This window comes from Pinus tabuliformis, chromosome X (genome assembly GCF_031772625.1).
Source record: "Pinus tabuliformis cultivar Carrire ecotype Pingquan chromosome X, CPIR1, whole genome shotgun sequence".
NCBI classification, from domain to species: domain Eukaryota; kingdom Viridiplantae; phylum Streptophyta; class Pinopsida; order Pinales; family Pinaceae; genus Pinus; species Pinus tabuliformis.
In genome coordinates, this window is record NC_142308.1 from 1189672990 (window position 1) to 1189684390 (window position 11401).

At 38.0% G+C, this 11401-nt stretch overlaps 1 protein-coding gene across 1 annotated transcript; it reads left to right on the forward strand.

Annotated features, from left to right (window-relative positions):
* Positions 1-758: 758 nt before the first annotated feature.
* Positions 759-10960, forward strand: LOC149144204 (aspartic proteinase nepenthesin-1-like). The gene is made up of 3 exons (XM_089452067.1): positions 759-900; positions 1014-1696; positions 10625-10960. Exons 1-3 carry the CDS (start codon positions 759-761, stop codon positions 10958-10960), a joined length of 1161 nt encoding a protein of 386 aa, XP_089308193.1.
* The last annotated feature ends 441 nt before the right edge of the window (positions 10961-11401 follow it).

Genomic DNA, 11401 nt, shown 5'->3' on the forward strand with positions numbered 1-11401 from the left:
ATTAAATATAGCTTCTCAATAGAATTTGTAAGTTTATGGACTTTATTTTTTAATCATTTATTTATTAAATGTCACTTGTCAATAGAGTTACACTAAGAGCAATCCTCTTCCCCTAGACTTTTATTTATTTATTAAACATTTCTTGCTAATAGAGTTTATTAGTTTGACTTTGTTTCTTCATCTTTAATTTTAATGATGGAATAAGATTAATGTAAGATAATTTTTTATTTTTTTAAGATAATTTTTTTAAATAGTGTTATAATACATTTACAATTGACAGAGACCCTCCCAATGTCACTTTGTCCCGATGGAGATCGTACTCCCCCGTGCATCTTGCTGCCATCGTCATTCTGGGCCATGAAACACCTCCAACTCACTCACACTAATATTCAATTATATATCGTCATTGCTCGCATTTATAAATGGTAGTAGAATTGTATGTTGCAACATCATCAATTTCATTCTTAGCTTATTCTCATAATCGTTAACATGGTGGCCTCCAAGTTCGATTTCATCTTCTTGATCATCCTCTCACTGCAACTCTCTGCTGCACTATTGTTGTGTAATGGAATGTCTATGACCCTTCACGGGAGAAGGTCTTTGAGAGGAGGGATCAGAGTGGAGGAGCCTCTCTACTATCCCACGAACTTCACTGAGTATTACATAGAATTATCTGTGGGCACTCCTCCCCAGGATTTATTGCTGGTCATGGACACTGGCAGTAGTGTGGTGTGGGCACCCTGCACGCCGAATTATACATGTACTCTCGATCTGCTCTACGAGTACAGTGTGCAGATCCAAAGTGCAAAGATGTGTGTGAAGATGGGGTAAAATGGGCGACGTGTCCAGACAATTGCTCGGGGACGTGTCCAGACTATGACCTTGGCTATGGCTCGGGAGGCACGTCTGGGCATCTACTGACTGACACGCTGACTTTGCCTTCGGAAGTGGACAAATAACTAACTTTGGATTCGGATGCTCAGTGAATTCGTACGGGTTTGCTGGTATTGCAGGATTTGGCAGAGGAAATCTGTCTTTGCCTTCGCAGCTTAGTGCTGTCATTGGCGATAAATTCGCGTATTGCCTGAACGATCAAAACAATGGCAGCATGATAGTGCTGGGTGACAGCGCAGTTCCCACGAATATGAGTTTAAATTACACTCCGTTTTTAAATAAGTCCCAATCACCTTCAGCTTTTCCGGGATACAACGAATTCTATTACATTGGTCTTGAAGGAGTGAGTGTTGGCAATGTATCCCTGACCCTGCCCTCCAATGTATCCACTTTTGACAGTAACGGGGACGGTGGAACCATCATAGATTCGGGCACTACTTACACAATCTTTCCTCTAGAAGTCTATAACCAGATTGCAGCTGAATTTGCTTCTCAGATTGGATATCCAAGAGCTCCTCAAGCTGAAATGTCGAGTGGCTTTGGATTGTGTTACAATGTGTCTGGTGTGGCCAATGTCAATATTCAATTCCCTGACTTCGCATTCCTTTTCAATGGTAGCTCAGACATGATACTGCCTCAGGACAATTGTTTCTTGCCGGTGAGCTCAGACGCTTACTGTTTGGCATTTTTTGGTGTTGCCTTTGGCCCTTCTGGACCTGCTGCTATTCTAGGGAATTATCAGCAGAAGAATTTCTATATATTGTATGACAGGGAGATGAATCTTTTGGGCTTCACTAAGCAGGTGTGCTAGATATTCGTCTGATCCATTGATGGCCCACTGCTAATATCCGATCCATATATAGTCTATGTATTTCCTTTTCTTGATCCATGTATAGTCTAGGTATAATTTATATATTTCCTCTTGAGCTATATAGCTTAAGTATTTCCTCTTTATCTATCTATATACTCTATTTATCTATCTATATATAATTTACGTATTCCCTGTTGATCTATGCATTTTCTCTTTATTCATGTTTAATCTTATGATTTAATTTGCAAAAGCATTGACTTCATTTTACCGGAAAATCAAGGGGCTAGTTGTACTTCATTTTACTAAAAACTCAAAAGCTAATTGTAGCACTATAGGGCTATGCCTTGAATCTCTTTTTGTTAAAACCAAAAACACTTGCATACAAAAAATATTTCAAGTGTTTTTTCCACCTCTATTTTTCTTATATGCATGTTTCTCAACTTATTATTATTATATATATATTTTCCATTTTTGTTGTAAATACTAAGGTTTGAGTCATATTGAAAAAAAAATATTGTTTGATGAGTATTGACGAAACCCATTGTTATTATGAAGTTTCATTTGGTTAAGACTGTTGTACCATGGAGATTTTCTCGTGTCCTTTATTATTAAGGAAAAGACAAGTAAAAAGTTTCATTTGGTGAAGACTCTTGTACCATGGGGATTTTCTATTATGTCTAAAAAGACAAGTAAATTATCATAGAGAAATGTATTTTATAATAAAATTTGTTCTATATTATTGAAATTAAAATATTTAAATACTATAATTAGCTATAAATAATTATTTAAAATAAAATAAAGTACACACACACATATATATATATATATATTTGGTAGGATCCATATAAATAGACTCAACTCTTCAATAAAATCATAAAAAAATATATGTATTTGGTAGATTAATTGAGATTTTATTTTTAATACATTTTATGTATAAACAATTATTGTTATGTATATTTTTTCCATGGAAAAAATACTTAGAAATTTTATTTATAAAAAAAAAACTACAATGGTAGATGTGTTGAGAGTATTCAAATTTTACCTTTTGGAAGTTATAGTTTTAGTCAAAATTCAATCACTTACAATTCCAAAGTTATTTTTCAAACAATTCTATATTGGGATTTATACTATTGAAGCAATATATATAATTCTCATTAATTTTTTCAACAAAATATATAGACTCCATTATACATTAAAAAAGTTCAACTGATATTCTCATAGGAACTTAGTTTAGATTATGATATCCTGATTATTAATTTTAACATTTTCCAGAGACTTTTCTTAAGAAAAATATTGTCATAAATTTGATAAACAAATTTCATAGATTGAACCATAAAATTAACGACAAACATGGAAATATAAAGTGCAACTAAAGATTAGACAATCAAATCATGTAGGAAATCTCAACTTTATTTATATTAATATAAGATTGATTTACAAATATGGAGGATAGTTGAGATGGGATCCTCCAAGTGGATATAGCCTTAGGATATATCCACTGCAACAATGGATTTGACCTCCCAAAATAGAACTACAACAAATAAACACTCTTGTGAATTCTAAATGAATTCACCAAGGAATGAGGTTGGTTTCTATCCACTCTCACCAAATCACCCAAGGGTTTTCATTGTGATGCTAACTGAAGCTTAGAATTAGGTTCTCCAAACCTCAACAAAGATAAATACTTAGATCCAAGATGTCCAAATGATCTCCTCCTCATTTTAAAGAGTCTATAGATAGATCTCCAATCTTCTAGAAGTATTTTATTTTGATTATTTTAATCTAGAATCTCTCTTGACTTCATTTAAGTAACATTTTAATTTTATTTTATTTTACTTAAGTCACTTTTGGCCTTTTGCCTTCAATTAATCATTTCGTAACTAATTAACTAATTAAAGTCACTTTTAATCCAGGAAAATGGTAAATTGCCCACTATACTTTCTGTGGCCATTCGCAGTCACTTCTTATCATCCTAGCTTGCAGGCATTCTGGTTCTCTTTACAATGAGCTATTACACTAAGGTGTTCCATTAAATATTCTTCCCTAGAATGCCACCGTAAGCGTAATTAATTAAGTTAGGCTCAATAATAACTCCGTTTTACAGGAATTATCAGAATGCAACAAAATTGAAAGAAAACTATGCATATCTGACCCTGTTGATTGAACACACAAGCGAACATTGTAGGATGTGGTGTGGTGTGCGCACTCCTCCGTAGGGTTTACTGGTGGTCATGGACACTGGCAGTAATGTGGTGTGGGCAGCCTGCACCCTGACTTATACATGTACTCTGGATCCATACCCGTGCTCTGGATCCATGACCGTTTTTCTTCCCAACAAGTCATCGTCTGCTCTTCCTGTACATGTTAAATTGTAATTTTGAACAGCGCGGTGGTCTTTTCGAAAACCGGGAATTCAGTGTCTTTAATGTTTTACGTAGTTTTTAGGTGGAGGCTTTAATTTTGGTGATGGGCATACGTCCCATATATACTTTGTTATATATGTTTTATGTAGATTTAGGTGAGGCCCTTTTAATATAGTTATGGGCATGCATACGTTATATTTTTTTATATGTTTTCATATATGTGTTATGTAAGATGAGTGTGCCGTAGAAGTTTGGTGTAAGTCTTTTTTTTGTGTGTGTGGTATGTATGGTGGCTGCGCACAGCAGTGCGTGTAATTTTTTTTGGTGCACAGCAGTGCGAGATTTCCAAAAGAAACAGGGGCTGTAATGTTTTGTTTTTAGCCATTGAAGAACAGAGGACAATTTATGTAATTTCTACAGCAGTGGAAAACAAAAGAGAAAGTAACAGAGTTTGTTTTTGAGATTACCTCTTTGCACAGAGGAAGAAATATGTAATAGAGTTTCAGTTGTTTTAAATTAATAGAAATGCTTTGTGACTGTGTAATGTTGTCTTGTGAGTCATTTTGGTTTTGAAAGGATCCCTGTCAAAAAATCTTGGACAGAAGAAACAGAGCATTGTCTCTGTAGTGAATATTTTGTTGGTTTTGGTATTTCTCCATTTAAAAATACCCAACAGTGGTATCGGAGCCAGTTTTAGGCTCTTTAAAGAAGTTAAAGAAGCTGAAGGGAGAAGGTTTGTAGCTGCAGCAAAACTTCTCAGGCAGACAGAAGACTCAGACATCAAAGGATTCAGGTATTTCAAAAGTTTTTTTTGTGTTGCTGAAGAAACAGTCAGTTGTTTTTAAACATACACAGTCAAGGAATGGCTAGCACAAGCACTGGTATGGGTATGTTTAACACCCAGCTCCCACAGTTTAATGGGAAGAACTATGACTACTGGTCAATAACTATGAGAGCCCTGTTTGCCTCTCAAGATTTATGGGAAATAGTTGAAGATGGTTTTGAAGAACCAGCAGATGAAACTGAGTTCAATGCATTAACTCAGGGAGAGAGAGATCTCCTGAAGAGCAATAGGAAGAAGGATGCAAAGGCCATTTTATTGTTGCATCTAGCAGTAGACCAGAGTATATTTCCAAGGATAGCAGCAGCTAAAACATCAAATGAAGCATGGCAAACCCTCAAGACAGCCTATCAAGGCATGGAGAGAGTGAAGACAACAAAACTACAATTGCTGAGAAAGGATTTTGAAAACTTGAACATGAAGGAGTCAGACAACATTGGATCATTCTTCACTCATGTGATTGGTGTAATCACACAAATGAGAACTCATGGAGAAACAATTGAAGATAGAAGAATAGTGGAGAAAATATTGAGGGTCTTACCCTCAAGGTTTGATGCCATAGTCACCACCATTGAAGAGACAAAGGATCTCTCAAACTATTCAGTTGATGAGCTACATGCATCACTGATAACACATGAGCAGAGGTTGAGTAGGAATGAAAACTCATCTCTTGAGCAAGCCTTCAAGACCCAGATGTCCTTTGGAAAAGGAAGAGGTCAAGGAAGAGGAAACAGAAGAGGAAGAGGCAGAAGCCAGAACAGAGGTGGAAGGAACAGCCCATCAAATGCACAAGGAAGAGGCAGCAATCCAAATCAGAACCAAGTTCAAGGTAGCAGCCAACAAAGAGATCAGTATCAGGCTCAAGGAAAAAGGTATGATAAATCTAATGTTCAATGCTATTATTGCAAAAGGTATGGACATTATGCTAGTGATTGTAGAAAGAAACAGCATGATATGAACAGTAGACAAAATGCAAATGTTACAAGAGAAAATAGCAGTCAAGAAAATGTCCTGTTAGCTTGTAACATGGCTGAAACACATAGTGAAGACATATGGTTTTTAGACTCAGGTTGCAGCAACCATATGACAGGGAATATTGCCCTCTTCTCAGCCTTAAATCAAAACTTGAAATCAGAAGTCACACCAGGAACTGATAGTAAAGTGTCTGTTATGGGAAAAGGGGAGGTAAAAATATTTACAAAACAAGGAGAAAGGAAAACCATAGCAGATGTCTACTATGTCCCCGGAATGAGATGTAACCTCTTGAGTATTGGACAGCTTGTCCAAAAGGGTTACAATGTTTACTTTGTAAATGATGTGTGCACCATCATGGATATACCACCCAGCAAAAGATGCATTGCTGAAGTGAAGATGACAAGGAACAGGATGTTCCCTCTCTGGATCAGGGCAGACTTGAAGAACAAGAAGGAAATGGCAGCAGTCACCCAAGAGGCCTTCCAAAGCGTGCCAAAGGATGAGAACTGGTTATGGCACTTGAGATTCGGGCATCTAAATTTTGGAGGTCTAAACTTATTGAGCAGAAAAGGAATGGTAAAGGGATTACCATTGATAGAGAAGCCGGACAGCCTTTGTGAAGGTTGTATATTGGGCAAACAACATAGAGAAAGTTTTCCATCAGGGAAAAGCATAAAGGCAAAGACACCCTTAGAGATTATCCACTCAGATTTGTGTGGACCAATGCAAGCTCCATCATTAGTTGGCAGCCTATATTTCTTGACATTCATTGATGATTTTACAAGAAAGACTTGGATATATTTCCTCAAGAACAAAAGTGAAGTCTTTGAGAAATTCCAAAATTTCAAAGCACTTGTGGAGAACCAAAGCGGGCTGCACATAAAAGTATTGAGAACTGATAGAGGAGGTGAGTATATCTCCAATGAATTCCTTAAGTTTTGTAGAGAAAATGGAATACATAAACAGTTCACAACTCGGTACACCCCACAGCAAAATGGAGTTGTTGAAAGGAAGAACAGAACCATCATGGAGATGGCAAGGAGCATGTTGAAGGCAAAGCATTTGCCAAATGAGTATTGGGCTGAAGTTGTACATTGTACAGTTTATATTTTGAACAGGTGTCCTACAAAGGTAGTCATGAACAAAGTGCCAGAAGAGGCATGGAGTGGGAGAAAGCAAGGAGTCACCCACATGAGAGTTTTTGGGTGTGTGGCCTATGCACACATACCAGATCAGCTAAGGAGGAAGTTGGACAGCAAAGGGGAGAAATGCATCTTCATTGGATACAGTGATGAATCCAAAGCCTACAGGCTGTACATCCCATCTACCAAGAAGTTCTTTGTAAGCAGGGATGTTCAATTCATTGAGGAAGAAGCTTGGGATGGAAGCATAGAGAAAACAGTGAATGCCAAGAACTGTTTGTCTCATGATGAAGATGAAGAGGAGGTGGCTGAAATGCATCCCCAAACAGCAACGCCAACACAAGGACAACAAGGGACACCATTGAGGATCAATGAGAGTGCTTCTCCAAGCACACCACAAGGAGGAAATTCAAGTGCATCTTCAAGCACTTGCACACCAAGTGAACGAGGTAAGAAGTTTAGAAATCTAAGTGAAATTTATGAAGAAGGAATGAATTCCTTATTTGCCTTGTTTTGTCATGTTGATGATCCTATTCATTTCGAGGATGCAATTAAAGATAGGAAATGGATAGAAGCTATGGATGAGGAAATCAATGCCATAGAGAGAAACAAAACATGGGATTTGGTTGAGCTACCAAAAGGCAAACAAGTCATTTGTGTGAAATGGGTCTACAAGACCAAGAGCAATGCTGAAGGCAAGATTGAAAGGCATAAGGCAAGGCTGGTTGTCAAAGGGTACAAGCAGCAGTATGGGAGAGATTATGAGGAGACTTTCGCCCCGGTTGCAAGAATGGAAACCGTGAGAGCAGTGCTGTCCATAGCAGCACAAAACAAATGGAAAGTCTACCAAATGGACGTGAAGTCAGCATTCCTAAATGGAGTGTTAATGGAAGAGGTCTATGTGGAACAGCCTCTCGGATATGAGAAGAAAGGTGAAGAGCACAAAGTGTGCAAATTGAAGAAAGCTCTTTACGGGCTGAAGCAAGCGCCAAGAGCATGGTACAACAGGATAGATTCATATCTCTTGGATAATGAATTTGACAAATGTGAACGAGAACCCACAGTCTACATCAAAGAAAAAGATGGTAAAATTTTAATTGTTGTCTTGTATGTTGATGATGTTATTTTCACTGGAAATGATATTTATCTTATTGAGAGTTTTAAATCAGTCATGAAGGATGAATTTGAAATGACTGACATGGGTTTGTTGAGATACTTCTTAGGCATAGAAGTAGATCAAAATGAAAAAGGAATTTTTATATCTCAAGCAAGATATGTAAATCAAGTTTTGGGCAGATTTAAGATGGAAGAATGCAAGGCAGCAATCACTCCCACAGTGATGGGATTAAAGCTCAGCAGAGAGGACAGCAGCAATGATTTTGATCCTAGCCTGTACAAAAGCATTGTGGGCAGCCTTATGTATTTAACAGCAACTAGGCCTGATTTAATGTATGCTGTTAGTTTAATTTCCAGGTTCATGGAGAGGCCAAAGGAGGTACATTGGCAGGCAGCAAAGAGAATTTTGAGGTATGTGAAAGGTACCAAAATGTTTGGAATTCTATATCATGCCTCAGAACATTCAGATTTGGTTGGGTACACAGATAGCGATTGGGCTGGAAGTGTAGATGATCGGAAGAGCACTTCCGGTTATGTTTTTAACATGGGTTCAGGAGCCATTTCATGGGCTTCTAAGAAGCAATCCATTGTAGCATTGTCTACAGCAGAGGCAGAATATGTGGCAGCGACAGCAGCAGCATGTCAGGCAGTTTGGATGAGAAGGATGTTGAGAAGCTTAGGCCAAGAGCAGGCAAAAGCGACAGTGGTTTTTTGTGACAATAGCTCAGCTATTGCTTTGTCAAAGAATTCAGTGTTTCATAAGAGAACGAAACACATTGATACAAGGTTTCACTACATCAGAGAATTAGTGAACAATGGAGAAATTGTCCTCGAACATTGCAGGACCCAGGAACAGGTTGCAGACATCTTGACAAAGCCACTGGTTCAGAAGAGTTTCGAATTTTTGAGAAAGTGTTTGGGAATGACCGAACGCGCGGCTGTTAAAATTAAAGGGGAGTGTTAAATTGTAATTTTGAACAGCGCGGTGGTCTTTTGGAAAACCGCCCGGTCTTCCCCGCACCGCCATTTGCAAATGGCTGTTTCCGTATGAAGGGAGCCGCCGCAATCACTCTCCGCCACGCGTCCCTTGTACAAACACCAAAACTGCTTTCCCCGGACGGTAAAGGTCGTTTGGTTTGCTGGAGGTTGGCGTGCGAACCACGTTGGATCAGCTGGGCGCGCGATCTCCGCCGTCGACTTCCCGAATGTGCATTCCGCCTGCGTCAAATCACATCTTGCGTGGAGTGAAAGACTTTTGCATTGACCGCCGAGAAGGGAATTCAGTGTCTTTAATGTTTTACGTAGTTTTTAGGTGGAGGCTTTAATTTTGGTGATGGGCATACGTCCCATATATATTTTTTTATATATGTTTTATGTAGATTTAGGTGAGGCCCTTTTAATATAGTTATGGGCATGCATACGTTATATTTTTTTATATGTTTTCATATATGTGTTATGTAAGATGAGTGTGCCGTAGAAGTTTTGTGTAAGTCTTTTTTTTTTGTGTGTGGTATGTATGGTGGCTGCGCACAGCAGTGCGTGTAATTTTTTTTGGTGCACAGCAGTGCGAGATTTCCAAAAGAAACAGGGGCTGTAATGTTTTGTTTTTAGCCATTGAAGAACAGAGGACAATTTATGTAATTTCTACAGCAGTGGAAAACAAAAGAGAAAGTAACAGAGTTTGTTTTTGAGATTCCCTCTTTGCACAGAGGAAGAAATATGTAATAGAGTTTCAGTTGTTTTAAATTAATACAAATGCTTTGTGACTGTGTAATGCTGTCTTGTGAGTCATTTTGGTTTTGAAAGGATCCCTGTCAAAAGATCTTGGACAGAAGAAACAGAGCATTGTCTCTGTAGTGAATATTTTGTTGGTTTTGGTATTTCTCCATTTAAAAATACCCAACAGTACAGTGTGCAGATCCAAAGTGCAGAGATGTGTGTGAAGAAGGGGGCTCGCGGACTTGCCCACACAAGTGCTCTGGCAAGTGTCCAAACTATTATCTCCGCTATGGCTCGGCAAGTGCGTTCGGGCATCTACTCACTGACACCTTGAGTTTGCCCTCAGGAAGTGGACAAATAACTAACTTTAGATTCGGATGCTCAGTGACTTCCCAGGGGGTTGCTGGTATTGCAGGATTTGGCAAAGGAAATTTGTCTTTGCCTTCTCAGCTTTAGTGCTAGCATTGGCGATAAATTCGCGTATTGCCTCAACGATCAAAACACGGGCAGCATGGTAGTGCTGGGTGACAAGGCAGTTCCCACTAATATGACTCTGAAATACACTCCCTTTCTAACTAACTCCCAAACATTTTTTCAAGGATAAAAGGAATTATATTACCTTGGTCTACAAGGAGTGAGTATTGGTGGAAAATCTTTAACGCTTCCCTCCAATGTATCCACAATTGACATTAATGGCGACGGTGGAACTATCATAGATTCGGGCACTACTTACACTCAACTTCCCCAATAAGTCTTTGACCAGATTGCAGCAGAATTTGCTTCGCAGATTGCATATCCTAGTGTTAAAGGTAAAGTTGAAAGTTATGGACCGTGTTACAATGTATCTGGTGTGGCCAATGCCAATATTAAATTCCCTGAGTTTGCATTCCATTTTGGTGGTAGCTCAGACATGGTACTCCCTCAGGGAAATGTTTTCATGCAGGTGAAGTCAGACATTTACTGCTCCACATTTCAGGGATACAATGATAATTTTCCTAATGGACCTGCTGTTATTCTAGGAAGCTATCAGCAGAGGAATTTGTATATATTGTATGACAGGGAGATGAATCGTTTGGGCTTCACTCAACATGCGTGCTAGAAATTCTTCTGATCCATTAATGGCCTGCTGTTACGCTGCTATGATCCTATTCATATATAGTTTATCTATTTTCTCTTGATCTTTATATAGTCAAGCTGTTTCCTCTTCATTCATATATATCTATTCTATGTATTTCCTCTTGATCCATCCATATATAGAGTGTCTAGGTATTTCCTCTTGATGCATGTTTTTTTCATGGTTTATCTCTATATATATAGTGCCTAGGTATTTCCTCTTGATCCATGCTTCTTTCATGGTTTATCCAACATTTTGAATAATAATCTCAATAAACTTCTCAAATTTCAGTGGTTTTACATATAGTGAAGTGATTTCAGTGGTTTTACATATAGTGAAGTGATTTATGAAGATCTAGTCTTTTTGTTTATTTTTATAATATAATTTGTAAAATTCTAGTGGAAAGACAAATAGAGGCAAAGGATA